Raw genomic sequence first — 15,174 nt, forward strand, 5'->3', positions numbered from 1 at the left:
AAAACCTATCTATTATTTATTAAAACTGACTGTAAATTGGGTTAACTTTTTACTCAGCTTAACTTTTTACTTTTTTTTTCTAAATAATCCTCATCTTTTATTCTTTGAAATTTAAAACTTAAAAAGGATATTTGTTTTTTAAAATACATATATATGATTGTTTTTATATTACAACAGAACCTAAAGCCCTCAGCTGAAATCCAGGCCTAGTATGCTGGGAACTGTACAAGCACATTGTAGAAGACAGATTCTTCCCTTAATGGGTTATAAACTAAATAAACAAAAGACACAAAAGCAGCAGAGAAAATGATTGCAAGCAACACTTTTAGTCCCAGAATGGATGCAAAGAAAGATGAATGGTATACACAACATCTTTCAGTAAACCCACGGAAAAGCTAGACCTCTGTTTTTTGTGCAACAGGTCAGCGCTATAAATACTGGATCATTTTCCTTTCCTAATGCTTATGGTGGTGTAAGAAGCACAAGAATGTTAAGTTTTCTATGTCGGATTTTAACTGCTTCATGTTTGGACACTAACCACTGCAAAATACAACTGTAGCAGTGGGATTTTGGCTGCGCCAGCAGCCGTCTGTAAAGGCGAGGACAGATTTTGAGCCTGTATACTGCATCCAGGCCTGATAATATTCACTAGAAACTTTCACAAAGCGTCTGCCTCTGAATCCCGCAGTAATACAGAAGTGCCATTGTCTCACCTAAAATATAGATCCCTGTCACTGCCCAAATATCCAATATACTCAGTGGTGTGTGCTGCTATCTGGGAAATTCTTTCCAGTTTGGGAGTAAACCAGGAAAACGTGACGTGGGACAGAAAGCTGGTCAGTGCTGCAATCTTGATTAGCAGTTAGAGGGACAGCCAGGGAGAACAGGCTTGGGGAGGTTCTTGCCATGAACCACTCTGTTCAAAGATCCCTGGCTCCCACCCACCTAGGGACCAAGCCAACTCACCACACTACACCTCGCCGCAATCAGACTTGCTTCTGCTTGCTAAGAAAAAGAAGAAAAGCTGGACACTGTCCCTTACCGTCATCCAGCTCCCTCCACTGTCGGGTCTCCTACAGCTTTATCATTCCCTAGAGTACATAAACCATTCTCTCGACAGGCAGAAAATGCTAGTGCTTCATGTACAGGTGAAACACCGAATAAAGGCTGCCCTCTCTAATGAGGCAGCTGGAACCCGGTAAGAGGGTGTGCTTGAAAAACAAGAGAGAGAAAGAGAGGGAGAGAGAGAGGGAGGGGGAAGAGGTTTTGTTATTCAGTCTGCAGTTCAAGTTAATCTGTATTGCGATTGGCGTTTGCCACTCGAATGGTGTCAGTTCTGCCAGGCAGCTGATGGGCAGAGGAGCAAGCAAAGGGAGCGGCCCAGCCCGTAACAATGAACTGGGATGGACAGGAGGGGAAAGAGCAAAGTTTTAGCCATGAATTGGAGGAGAGGATGGATAAATCAGATGAATGTTCTCATTTCTTGGGTGAATTGGAGCTCTTATGCTAACAGGTTATCAAAAGGCAAGGCTGGAAGTTTTTCAGTTCTGACATCCAAAACAATCTTTTCTTTTCTCTAACAAGTTGGGAAGTTTTCACCCCCTTTTTAGAGAGCCTGAGGAGACTTCATTTCTGTCTAAGAATCTCATAGGCTCAAGCGAGCCCATCGAGCAGGGTTCCCTTTTTGTCCAAAATAAACACAGTTCTAGAGGGCCTTTCTATATGGATATCAGAGCACTTTATAGTTGCTAATGAATCAGATTGCCAAAACAGTATCTTCCCCCCCACCTTTTTTTTTTTTTTTAAACAAATGAGGAAATTGTAGCACAAAGATCACAACGGAAGGATAGCCTCATATGTCTGATTCCCAGGTGCATATAACACATATACCGAAAGGATGTTACATAGACTTTTGGACATACAGGTACATACACACGCAGAATCCATACTGAGCATGTGCTTACAGCATCTGAAAAGCACAAACATGTGCTGTGCTGCCTATGGGTAGCTCAGCAGATGTGACAGCACTACTTGTTCACTAGGCCCTCCAACACTTGCTAGAGTGGGACAGACAAGTGGAGCAATGGGAGGAAGCACTACCTAAAGTCTGATCGACCGATGCAGTGGTATAAAGGGCTTCCTCACATGCCTGTGGGAGCGTTTTGCCTGTACCATATGTGAGGGTGATGCTGCCACCTCAGTTCTCATGACTGGTCCACCACACCACTCACCATGAAGAGGTCAGACCCGTGCAGCACCATGCAGAAGCCTCTTCCGTCAGATTAGGATCCCCCTCTGTATTGCCCTCATGAAAACTGTAGGCACAGCTTAAGAAGGCTAGCCTTGCTTGCCAAAGGCAGTCCTTGTGACTAGCAGAAAACCCCAAGCTGCTTGTGCTTTCAAGATCCCTCCCATTGCCTGTGTTCTGTAGGGACGGCATTGTTCAGGAAATACCTATTTTATATCAACATTTTCCTGTGTTTCAGCCCTGATTCAGAGATTGGAAACAGTTATAAAAAAATCCATATAGGTCTTCCAGAGTCCAGAAATGATACCAAGGTACAACCAGGGCAAGATCAAGTTCAGTCTGTGAATCATCACCAGCAAAGACCAACTGACGCAAAGACTTTTATCTTACAGTAAAATCTGCATCTACTGTATACTTACGAGGAAAAAGACATGCTGCTGTTTGAAATCTTTAACAGCATCCTCTCTCTAGAGAAGTCTAAAAGTGTGGGGCTGCTTTCTGTTTCAAACTAGACTTTGCTAGATTCTCAGAAACCAAGAAAATAGGTTGTTATGGAAGTCCTAAACTAACAAGAAGAAAAACCTCCCCCAAAGGACCCCCCGTAAAGATGCAGGACAAAGGGAAGAAAACCCTACTGCTGAACACATTTAGCCATGCCTGTTATTTATAAAGACTTTGACATAGCCAAATTCGGCATGAGCAATTTATATAATTGTTTAGTCTCTGAAAACTTAAGTTGAAAACTCCTCCCTTCTGTTTATGCGTGCAAAGCAGTTTGATGCTGAGCATGGCCAACAGGAATCGTGAGTGAGGCCTTCCAGACCAAATCACAACTTTAGCTTAAGTCTAATGATATTCAAATAGTAATAAGGGTTGGGTTATTTTGCTCTCAGGGATTTTGAAATTTCAGGCCATATAAAGGTTAAATTTGTATATTTTTTCATAATCAGGAAAGCAAGAAAATCTCACCTTTCATATACTAAGAAAAAGATTCTCCTATATGTCAGCCATTCCAGCATGTCACTTTACGGTTCTGAACAACATAAGGTAACATCATGAGGTAACATAAAACGTAAACATAAACCACTGCAGACTGGAATTGCAATTGCTCAAGAACATTTAAATGCAATGTTTTAAGAAAGGGGAGTTGTTTAAAGGTTCCATTCATTAGCAAGGTTCTGTTTCAATTCATTTCTCCTTTATTATTTTATGTTTCCAATTGTCCAGATTGCCTGTATTAACATTTTATAAATGTTAAAGTTCTGTTTGTGACTTTGAAATTAAAATTAAATTAAAAATTAATATGAACTCTAAATCCTACTGTTTAAAAATTAAGTAATTTTTCATTATTGTAATGATTTAAAACTGAAATCACTTGAAATTTTTATATGTAAATATTTTGTCCAAAATAGAAATGTTCTTAAAAAAAAGACAGTTTGAACTGTGATAAGAAAATATTTTCAAGTCTTTGAAATTCTCACTGAGCAGGGAAACCATCCATCTCCCCCAGCTCTAACTACAAATTATGGTGGGCAGGCCTCTGGCTTCCAGGGCTAAAAGCCATTATGGCTAAAAGCCATAGAGGGTGCCTCATAACCAGCGTCTCTTTGATGGTTAACATCACTGCTCAGATCTGCTCCTCGATTCTCTTTCTCACAAGCGGCTTTCCAGTGAGGCGATACTTTGCCCACTGGTATGGTGTAAGTACTGACTACTACTGCATGGCCAACTCCATCTTCAGGAGCCCCTTGAACCATGGCACATTTGTGGGATGCTGAACTCAGTGATGAAATGGGTAATTTACCACAGCGTTTGCAGCGTGAACTCTGTCCTGGCAGTCTCGCTTCCCAGTCTGTACAGCGTTCATGGACGCTGGTAGGGATGCATGCTGCAGAGCTGCAAGAGCCTGCGGCCGTTAGAAAAACTCAGTGAGAAAGGAGCCCTTGACTCCAGGGGGAGCAGGATATGGTACTACACAAAGAGGTGGTTTGGTGATATGTAGGACAAGAGCACAAATGGACGATCCGCACTTTGCTTTTATTTGAGATTCAGCAGATGGAGAGATGGTCGTTCCTTACCTTGATCCATTCATGTGGTCATACTCCCTTTTAACATTAACCCGGACTGGCTGATTAATCCACTCTTGCTGAGGTGGCAAAGGGTTGATTTTGTGCGGCTGGCCATAGTCAGGGTTCCCTGAGGCTGTCATATCTGCCTTGGGGAGGTGAGTGGCAGCGCCGTACGTGGAGTCAAAGAGGGACTGGTCGTCGCTCACCACCGACAGAGCCTCCTGAGGAGAAAAAAACAAGCGCTCAGAGTCATGACTAAACTAGTAACTCCACTCTCGTTCTCTCTTTGAGCTGGTGAGCACCTGCAAGGGCCCCACAGCTGCCCAGCTCTGTCTGAAATTGCCATCTGTCAGGATCGCAGATTGAATCAGATTCTTTGGGGTCCATTAACCCGTATGCAAAACTCGTGGGTTCCTTTGCTGGCTGCTGTGTGTTGCTCTGGGTGGGGCAAGAGTTAAGGTTAATTTGACTTCTGCAAAGCAGTAAAGGTGGCTGCTGGATGCCATACTATTCTCACTGCTTGCTATAAACAGTCCTTGAGAAGTATCTTCATCTGTGAATTTATATAGTTACATGCCCACCTGTCTGCACTTGCTAGTCCAAAAATAACCAAAGAGATATGGACTATATAACATTTCTGGAGTGCCATTTGAAGGTGCATATTTCTATACATCTTTCAAAGGGTTTTGTGTGATGTTTATATTTTGAGGTTACCAGTGAAAGAGCAGCAGTCAGTACATGTCAGAGTTATGGGTGTTAGTGGTGGAGTAAAATATGCATTACTTTACACTTTTTGTTTATTTTGTGGGAAATATAGGACTGGTGAGCTACCAAACCTTGCATTTCTAGGAATGCTTAAAAACAGGAAATTGTTATCCCATTTTTTCCTGTTGAAATTCAAAATGTTGACAAAAAGTTTTGACTATCAATTTCCTTGCGCTGATGCACTTTGGTTTTCTAAATGAAGCATGCCAGGCTCATAAAGGCTTTGGCACAGTCCTGCCTTATTCAAAGTGCATCTGACAGGGTCTGCGTGTTCTTTATGGAAGCAAGCTAACCACACGCAACCCAGCTGCCATTATGGCTGGCAAGCCAGAAACTGAACGAGGAACCACCCGAACTAAAAGCACACGCTACTTTAAAGTGAGTTAATGGACCAGGCCTCCAAAACAAAGACAGTAATAGACCTACGCTGTGGACTGAGCGTTCAAAAGACCTGGAACATCTGTGTGTATACAGCAGTGGGTCACTAGTGAAGCTACAGAGACTGTTTTTGCTCTGAAAGCTGGTGTGTTGCTAAATCCTCGGTGCTCAAAATCCACAAGGCACAGTCCAAATCATGAGCTCTTAAAAATAATAAATTAGTTTTCCACACACACACACCAAGTAGTTGTTTTAGGAGTTAGGTTTTCAAACTTTTTGCACAAGCCAGGAGGGAAAAAAGAAATTCTGAAAACTTAGATTCTCATGTAATCAGGGGATTCCAGCAGCTGCTCATTTCTAAGTGAAAATCAGATATTATCAGGCTCATGACATCATCACAAAAATGTCAATAGTTATAGCCTACTGGGCAAATATGAGAATCCCTCTCAGCTTGAAATTAACCCTCTTAGAAATAACAGTCAAGTCAATGCTCTGAATTTACAAATATCAGCATTTTCATCTCCGATCTCAGGCCACGTAACAAACAAACAAGCCTGAGCAGCCGAGAATTTAAGTGGCCCAGACTAAGCTTGACTTCAGGGGATCCCTCAAACGTGTGCAGAAGTCGGGCTGAGGTCACAGTCTTTGCTATATTCATTTTGTGAGCAACCTCTCACATTGATCAGCTGGGAGGCTCCAGCCTTTAAACAGTAGAAATGAGAGCTTTGACCCCACGCTGCCTAACACTGCGAGGCACTTGGACTGCGCACACCCTTTCCAGCTGCTTCAGCTCGGGGGACGCGTAACCCTTCCAAAGTGCATTCTCCCGCTCCCTGGTTTAAGTGCAGTACCCCTGGGAGCGGAAGACATCCCTGGGAAGAGTTTCCTTATGGTGCCATCATGCATCTCACAGGCTTGGGTCAGAAACTCCCCAAAGGTTTGGAGAATATGTTCAGACTATTAACTTTGCTTGTGTAGGAAGGCATAAGAACACAAGATCTTCTGGCGACAGCTCTTAAAATAAAGAGCATGTGTTTCTATCAGAGATAAGGATATAGTGACTAGCTGCTTCTCACATTTGCCAAAGTCTGGATGTGTCAGAGGGGGGTTCTGAAATGACACATCTTCCCTAAGCCTCTGCTTCCTCTCAGTGCAAAAAGCGTGGGGTTCCCTTTATTACGGCACAAGGTAGTGGGCGAAACCCAAATACCTGGGGTGCTTGGAAGGAGTGACTTGTGACTCTCCAGAGCCACCCTTAGCTATGCATCTCAGGGCAAAGGTGATCTCTATTGCTCTGAGGCAGGGAAAGAAGAAGAAGGAAAAAGCAGCAAGCTAAAGGGCAGACCTGGACTAGGATCAGTTGTTAGGTCTGCATCCAAGTACAGCTATCTTTACGTGCATAGAGCCAACAAAAAGCAGGTACACGCTTTTTCTCCAATACACAGAATATCAGATGGAGAAGTCCACCTCCTCAGATACATATCTTCCTTGAAAAACAAAGTGCCTCCTAGGCGCTGCCTACAGCAGCGACCAGAGGTAACGAGGATCATGGCAGTCTTACACCCAGACCGCAGGTCCACTGAGAAGCTCTGCATTTTGCTGCTTGAATGCATCCAGACTGCAAACTCTACCGTCTTTTAAATCCTGTCCCACACAGGAAAAGAAATTCAAATGCGATGGCTGCCAGCACGGCAGGCCCAAACAGTTACTGAACCAGGAATCGTTTGAGCTAAAACCCTGAGTTACAGCCACAAACACTACAGAGTCAAGGCTCTGGGGGAACCGAAGACGCACAGAGCTTCTGCAGATCAGGCAGAGATAGCGGCTTGTAACACCTGCTCACTATCGGGCTGTGCATGCAAATAGCAAACAAGTATTGCTGACTGCATGCAAGGGGAGCGGAGTGGCACGCTGCCAAGCCCCGCTGCAGCCAGCTTCTCAGCGACGCGCACATCTACGGCTGGAGAGAAAAACAAAGGGGCGTCAAGCAACAGGTAGCCTTGAACTCGCAGGTCAGCGTCCAGGGGCCGTGCAGATAACATCCGCGTGGAAAGAACTACCGGGAATCCAATTTACGCTCTTGGAAGAGGACAGGGCTGGGCTGGCCCTGCGAGGATTTGGGGCTACAGACCCAGATGGTGAATGTTTAGAAGCTTCTTTATATTTACTATCAGAGACTCTGCGCGGCTCGATTCAGTTTTGAGGGGCCTAATCTGATCAGGAAATGTTTGGCTTCAGTTCTGGCTGACAAAAAGATCAACAGTTAAATCAAATACCGGACGGTAAAATTTCCGTCCCATTGGAATCTAGAGTTACTGAGCGTTTGGAGATGGGCAATTGGGAAAGCACAGCAAGGCGTTAAAGGTGCTAACATAACCCAGCTAGACAGACCCAGCTCGCCCGAGTTCCCCCCATGCTGTCACCTCCTGGGCTGCATCCTCGAGCTGGCCAGACTGAGTCTCAGACAGGGGTCTTGTGTGTATTACTCTGGCATATATGTTACATTATATGGCCTCTGGGAATACGCTGGCTTCAGCTTTTCCAGTTTTTAATCACATTCCTGGCATAAATGTGGCAAGTCCCGTCTACGGCAGCTCACAGCACAGCAACAGGCAAGCCCAATTCCCTGCTAAGCCCAGCCCCAGCCTTTTCAAGGCAGCCTGCTGGTGGACTGCTACAAATGAAAGGCTGCTGAACCTACTTGAAACAAAGTGTGCTGTGACTGTTAACAATAAAACCTTAGAGCTGTAGAAGGCCAAATTTGCAGGGTTTTTTTAATATATACAGACAAATCATCTAGACCCATGTCTTGAGAAGTGTTTAGGTTCCTAGCTACTATTTGGGTGACTAAGACCAACTGAAACCAATGAATTTGAATATAAGTTAAATGCCAAAGTAGCTGTGAGGAGCTGGGCTTTAGCGACATCAGCCGAAATTCTGCCGGAGGAAGAAACTGAAAACAAGGGGTATTCCTCCATTTCTCCCAGAATTTTCTTCAGGCACACAGCTTGGGTGTCTGTGGAAACAGGCTCACTAGAGGGTCCAGATTCCCCAGTTTGGGCTCTTTGAGAAAGGCCATGAAAACAAGAGCTGGTGAGGTGACAGTAACTAGTGTTTTCATCCCAGGTATAATCCATGGGCTACAGTAAGAGCTCTTTCCAGGTGCCTGTAATGCGTTTACACTGAATATTGACTTTGAGCTCTCTACATTCACTTTTCTGGCCATAACCACATTTAAAAGGCATTGCTAAAGATCAAAGATTCATCCTCCTCCACAAAGGCTGACTTCATAAGAGAAAAAAATGCTGAGTACTTGAACCCTCCTGCCATGCATGGAAAGATTACTTCCTTCCCTAGAGGGGTGATATTTTTCTTCTTCTTTCTTCTTGTTTTTTTTCCTGAGGAAAATCACTCCAGAAATGTTTTGTAAAGAGAACCTTACCAACTCAAACCCATCATCTGCCAGAACCCAGTTGCTGGATGCAAAGCACCAAGACGTTAGTACCAACAGCAACTAGCTTACACATGGCTTGAGGTTAACACAGACAGTCTATTCCTTGAACGTAAATGACTCTGGAGCTACAGTTTTACAAGTCAGCACTTCTGCTGCCAACATCTCGTACAAGTAGAAAGGAGATAAGATCAGATTTACAAGAAAATGAGTCAAATATAAAATTTAAAAAGGAACAGAGTCTGTGTTGATCGGCAGCAAATTCTAATGGATTGAGCACTGAAAGAAGAAGCAGGAAGGCAGAGTATTATTCTCATCTCTGCCCTTGATCTCTGGCCTGACTTTCAACAAGGCATTCCCCTGTCTGTGCCTTTTTTCTCTCTTCGGTTCCCTGCTGCCCCGCACCCTGTAAGCTCCGTGGGGTGTAAAGCCTAGCCCAGTGATGTTACTGGAACACAAACAGGAATTTCTGAGATAATTCAAAGCAAGGCCAGGACCGCAATTCCACACTTTCACAAATACATCTGTCTTTACCATACACCTAATCAAAACAAAAATATTCAAAGACCTTTGCAGATTTTTCAATTCCACATCTTTCCAGCACACTTTTCTTGAGGTTAGTTCATGCTATTCCACCTTCCTTACAGGATATTAAGCGATTGGTGCAGAGTCTCCACATAACTCTCCCTGCAAAATTACAATCACAGGCATTTTATTGCTAACAACCACAATCCAATCTCGTGCCCTTCAGAATCAATTTAAGGCCTGCCTCTGTAGCAGAGGATTTGTGGCTGCAGCTAGCATCAGAGATCCATCATGATGCTGTAGCAAAAACAGCAGGCTGAGAGGCATCAGTGTCTGAGTACATTGCTCTACACCTCTTCCACCTATTTAAAGCACTGTATGGCGAGTGACAAATCACGCTGTTAACAGTATTTTCCAGTTGAGCTGATGGCATTTGGGTTGTGGCAATGGCTGCTGTGGGGATGTTGGTAACGCACGCCACAGAGGAGGAGGGATGGCAGGAGACGCTTTCCCTGCAGCAGCAGCAGGACTGAGGATTAAGGAGAGGGCAACATAGCTCTTAAGGTTATGTCAAAGTTTCTGCAAAAAGTTTCTGTCCAGGCTTTCTTTAGATGCGAAGGGAACTACAACATGCTACTTTGGCTTTCATTTAATTAACTTTCCATTTAATTATTTTGTAAAATCCCACACTCCAATAATTTCGCTCTCACTCTTCACTGGAGACCTGCTCAAAACTACAAAGCAGGTCAGCTACCCAGCCAAACTGCACCGCAGGCTTTCCTCCGCAGCTCACACTGCCTTTCTTTCACTTTCCTTCCAGTGTAACTTTGCAGTCGTAGAGTACAGCATCATTTCTTCACAATTCATACAAATATGAAACCATAACTTAGTAACTCATCCTAGGAGGAAACAAAGCAGGAAGAAGATAATGCATAAATAGCAAAAATAGGCTGAAATTGGGTATCACATAAAACTGGCTAAAAATTGGGGTAAGATGATTTTGCAAATTTTCTCAGGAGGAAATGCATCTTTTCTCTGAAAAATTTTAAATTCACTATATTCCAATGAGATTTCAGGTCAAATGGATGAAAGGAAGACTGCTAAAAGGTATGGTATATTATTCTGATGTCGAGATCCCCAAAACCTGAGTCAAAAAAAAGAAAAATTAAATCATGCCTCTGTCCTTCACTATTCAGAAGAGCATCAGAACAGTTACTCAACTTCATGCACACATTTATAGGACCTAGACCAATGACCTGTTTCTCAGTCTGTAACCTGGCAAAAGTCAAAACAGGCCGTAGTCTGCTTTATGCTAACAGCCTAAATACCAAGCAGGGATAACGGGGTCACAGGACTCCTCCGCAGCAACTTGCCGCATTAAGGTTGACGATAAGGAGGCTTAGGAGCATCAGCTTCAGGCACATGGGAAACCTCTCGGAGGTGGTTCTGTGCGGTCTGAGTACAGGACAAGGAGATGAAGTGAAAAAAAAAAAAGAAAAACTGTCCCAAATTCCTGCTGCGGCCTCTTGACCTGTTAGAAGTAATATGGTGAAATATAAGGCTAGAAAGACTGGACACATCTGATAGATGATTGCATCTCCGTCATAAAAGCCTCTAAATCCTGGAAGCGTACTGCAGCTTTTCCTTCACACGGCAGCTGTGCTTTGGAGCATGTGACCTCTCAGTTAGTGCTCTAGCTGGCCCGGCCTGCCCCCCTGGGCGTCGAGATGAGGATTCCCCTGAGGATTCCTGGCTGTCTTGGATGTCTCACACCCTACCCAAACCGACACACACTGGGAGTAGGGGGGGAGGCAGATAAGGTGTCTGCCTGTTAGCAAATGAGGCACAAGTCGCAGCTTCTGGCTTCTGTTCCCAGTGCTCAGTCCTGGCAACCAAAACACTTGAGATGATTTAGGATGAGTACTGAACCTTGGGGGTAAAACTTCAAGCCCATTAAAAGTGTTGGAAGCTTTGGCATTGGGATCGCTTAAGCCAGGTTTAATTCTTGGCAGCTAATTTCACTACAAAAGGATTCACATCCATGAATTAATCAGCCTAACACTAAGGTTAGCACTCTTTGAGGTGGGACAACTATATGATCTCTCAAGATCTGTTTCAATCCATATTATGTTTCCAGGTAATCAAGCAGCCTTTAACACTGTCCTTGGCCAGTTTACCATGGTTACACCACCACCAATCTCCACCCACAGCTTTTCTGCTCCGAAGTTGCCCACGCTCATTAAAAATACCTTGACGCTGCGTGGGCGATCGCCATTCCAGAGCTAGGCACTCAAATCAACCTAGCTTTAGTTCATCTTCCTTTTTAATTTTTTTTCCCTTGACCTTGTGAAATAACAGTCTGACTTGCACCGAGCAGATGCATTTGTAAACAGAGACACATGGATATAACTGTGAACATACACACTTCAGTAAATATTATTGTAGCATTTTTATGGTCTTTTCTGCTGAAGACACATGGAGGGAAACTGCAAGATGGTTTCATAGTCTGGCTTCCTGACAAACCAAAACTGTATCCTGAAGAATAAACGCAGTCTATTGCTATGCAGAAATTCTGTGCTGACCTCAGCTTTGTCCCAAAGCACCCGCTGCCTGGCGTCTTTCCCTGATTGAGCACCAGAGGTTGCTTTTCAGTGGCAAAATTCTGGTGGGGAGTTTGCGGACTGACCAAGCACTTTGCTCAGAACGATTGCCAGTCCCCAGTCCCCAGATCCCAACCTGTCTAGAGAAAGATAAATCCATCCAGGGAAGCTTGAAACCAGTCCTCTAAGGTCAAATGGAAACTTTGTTTCAGAAAACTTGAGCTCACTTTTAATTGTATTTTTTCTATTGCAGTAGTGCCACCATTTGTATCAACGGAGACCTTTTTTGGTGGTATTTTTACTCATACCAGAACCTGAGACTATATAATGATCCTGCTGTTTTTGTTTTCCACATGCAAAGAGCAATCAGATCTTTTCAGTATAAATGATTCATCCTAAAAAGGGGGTGCTGGGGGGCAGAAAGGAGAGAGACCCAAAAGTAGTATGGGGACTTTGTCATGAGAAGGGGTACATCACATCTGTGTGTCTCCTCTTTAACAGGCTGCATTGGAAAAGGGCATCAAGTGGACTCTAAAAAGCATAAATGGGGGCAAACCACAAAATTCTATCTTTTCAGCTTACGATCCTACAGCCAAAGTATTGGAAAGAGTGTTCTCCCAAGACTTCAAGACCTGGGAGGTGGCAGTTCGGAGAGACACAAATATTCCAGGTCCCTCTGAGCTCTGACTCACTGCTACACCAATATCCATTCATTATTTTTTATTTCACTTTGATACCATTGTCCCCATTACATTCACAAACACTGCAATCGTATCCTGTTTTGTTCTCTGACACCATTCCCTTCACAATCGCAGGAAGACCATCAGGAAACATTCATCGGGTGCTGTTATGTTTCCATCCGCAGAGAACAAAACATGCACTTTCAGCCCAAGATGACTTATTCCAGACTAAGGAAAAACAACAGCATGAAAGAATCAAAGTAGAGTCTCCAGGAGAGAGCGAAGTATGTACTTCTCCCCTGGAACAGGGGTAGAAGTCCTGAGGACTGCTGAACTCCGCCTGTCTAAAGAACGCTTAGAGGTGGAAAGGTTCAGCCCAAAGGAAATAAGAGACACAAACCATCATTGGCATTTACAGTGCATATTCCAAGCCAGACCTTTATATCTGGATGCTATACCAGAGGGCCCAAATACAAGTCCAGTGCAGCTCTAAAGCTGAATCCTAAACCAGATGTGGCTTGAGATTTCAAGCGTTAGGGCTTGAACCTATCTGCGCTCTAGGTTTGGCCCTGGTCCCTGAGCTACCTTTGGATGTCCATGTCCAGGTTCTGAGTGCTCATGACATTCAAAACAGATTTGGTGTTTCAGCCCGGACCTGGTTGCTTAGGCTTCTTGTCGAGTGTGTATCATGTGAAGTATGGAGATAAGACAAAACGGGGGAGGTGGTTCAGGAGGTTCTTAGGAACCCACTTCTTCCCCTAGTTCTGCCTGCACTTTGCACAGCTCAGTGCACATATCAGTCAAAACTCAGATTATGCATGTGTTCGATAGAGCGTTGTGAAACAGTTACCTGCCTCTTCACCAGAAAAACAGCATTTACTGGGACGAAGGCACAAGGTTGAGCTTTTCAAAAGAGCCTAAAGTTAGGCAAATCACATTCACATTTGGCAGGAGTTGGGAAGCCAGCTTGAATCCCTTTAAAAAAGTTAGGCTTAAGCCTCATGAGAGAGAGCAGCCGAAGAGGAGCAGTTAGTAACAATACCCTGACCAGGTCCTCCCTTTCCAGCCTTGCCCACCGATCCTGACTGCCATGAGGGCATGCAAATCCAGGTGTCACCGCTGCCCAACTGGGGCGCATAAGAAAGCTGTGCACTGATGCCTTCTGCAGAACACACAGCCTCTGCTGCCTCCTTATCTGTTTCCCAACCAGTCTCCTCCACTTGGCAATGGAACTGTCGGCTGCCACCCTGCTGGGATGGCATGGATCTATGTTTTCCTTATGCACCAAGCCCAGCCCCTGTGGCTCCAGTGACGAGATTGTTTCTGCATACGCCTATAGGAAAAGCAGAAGTTTTGTGAGCAAGCCTGCTTGCGGCATTCCAAGGAAAACAGCTCAGCAGGATTACACTGAGATATTTTCTTTGTCAATCTCAATTGAGATATTTGAACAGGAAAACCCAGCTTACACCACTGGAAGTTCCCAGGGACTTTTCATTTGAGCTCATTTCTTTATGAAGAAACATTGATGTTTTAATCTCAGTGCATGAGAAAGGTCCTGGAAGGACTCAGGGATACCCAGCATTCTTGCCTTTTGGACAAGAAGTTATGGGTCCAAATCACATACTGGTACCTGGGCTGAAACCCAAAGTTAACATTACGATACCAAAAGGAGTCAATAAGGTGATTTACTTCCTAGTGATACCAAACATCACAAAGAAAAGACTACCCTACCAACTGTTATGTTCCAGGAAACAGCGATAGTAAAATAGCTTCTAACATAGAGGGCTATAGTGAAGCTATTGCTAAAGACAAACATATTATTTCATGAATGCACTGAGTAAAAACATGCATCTGACTCCATCTCTGATGTCCATCTACTGGAATCACCCAGCAAATCCTGCTTCCTGGCTGACTGAAAAAAAGGCTCCTTTTACAGTGTATTAATGTCTCCGTGTCTTGGTTTCCCGATCGGTATGACGCATGCCCCCGAAAGATCACAGATTTTGTAGAGCTCTCCAATGTCCTTGGAAGAAAGAGGTCATAGAAGTGGCAAGTGTCCTGCTAGGGCTAGACTGCTAGCCAAAAGTAAAACCTATTCTGTTTGGAGGCTGAGCAAGAAACTTAAAAAATCTCTTATCAGTGACTATTAACAGAAAGTCTGTTGGTTTTATCAGCATGGTACTGAGGAGGGCTCTGAGCCTTGCTTAGAAAAATGGCATCTCTTGCCACTGCCATCTGAAGAAGTCTGCTCTCACGGCTAGTTTTCCACACCTGTGAGAACTAATGGATCTGTCTTCCCAGCTCCCCTTGGCCCCCATGAAGCAGGCGAGGGAGTCGGAGACCACGAAGGAGTTCATAGCAGGGAGTTTCAAACCTTTTGCTGCAGAGAAAGCGCACAAGAAGTGGAGCACAGGCTCACAGTCTGTCCGGGAGGCAGGGGGCTGGCAGCCAAGGCTAT

General features: G+C 44.2%; 1 protein-coding gene across 5 annotated transcripts in view; it reads right to left on the reverse strand.

The window, feature by feature from the left end:
* FLI1 (Fli-1 proto-oncogene, ETS transcription factor) overlaps window positions 1-15,174 on the reverse strand; it is a 95,267-nt gene that overhangs the window by 36,769 nt on the left and 43,324 nt on the right. For all 5 annotated transcript variants that reach the window (XM_067310000.1, XM_013961598.2, XM_067309999.1 and 2 more), the window contains one exon: window positions 4,327-4,538. In XM_067310000.1, coding sequence (XP_067166101.1) covers window positions 4,327-4,538 — 212 coding nt within the window. The remainder of the gene's footprint in view (window positions 1-4,326; window positions 4,539-15,174) is intronic.

Source organism: Apteryx mantelli, chromosome 23 (genome assembly GCF_036417845.1).
Source record: "Apteryx mantelli isolate bAptMan1 chromosome 23, bAptMan1.hap1, whole genome shotgun sequence".
In the NCBI taxonomy this organism is placed as follows: domain Eukaryota; kingdom Metazoa; phylum Chordata; class Aves; order Apterygiformes; family Apterygidae; genus Apteryx; species Apteryx mantelli.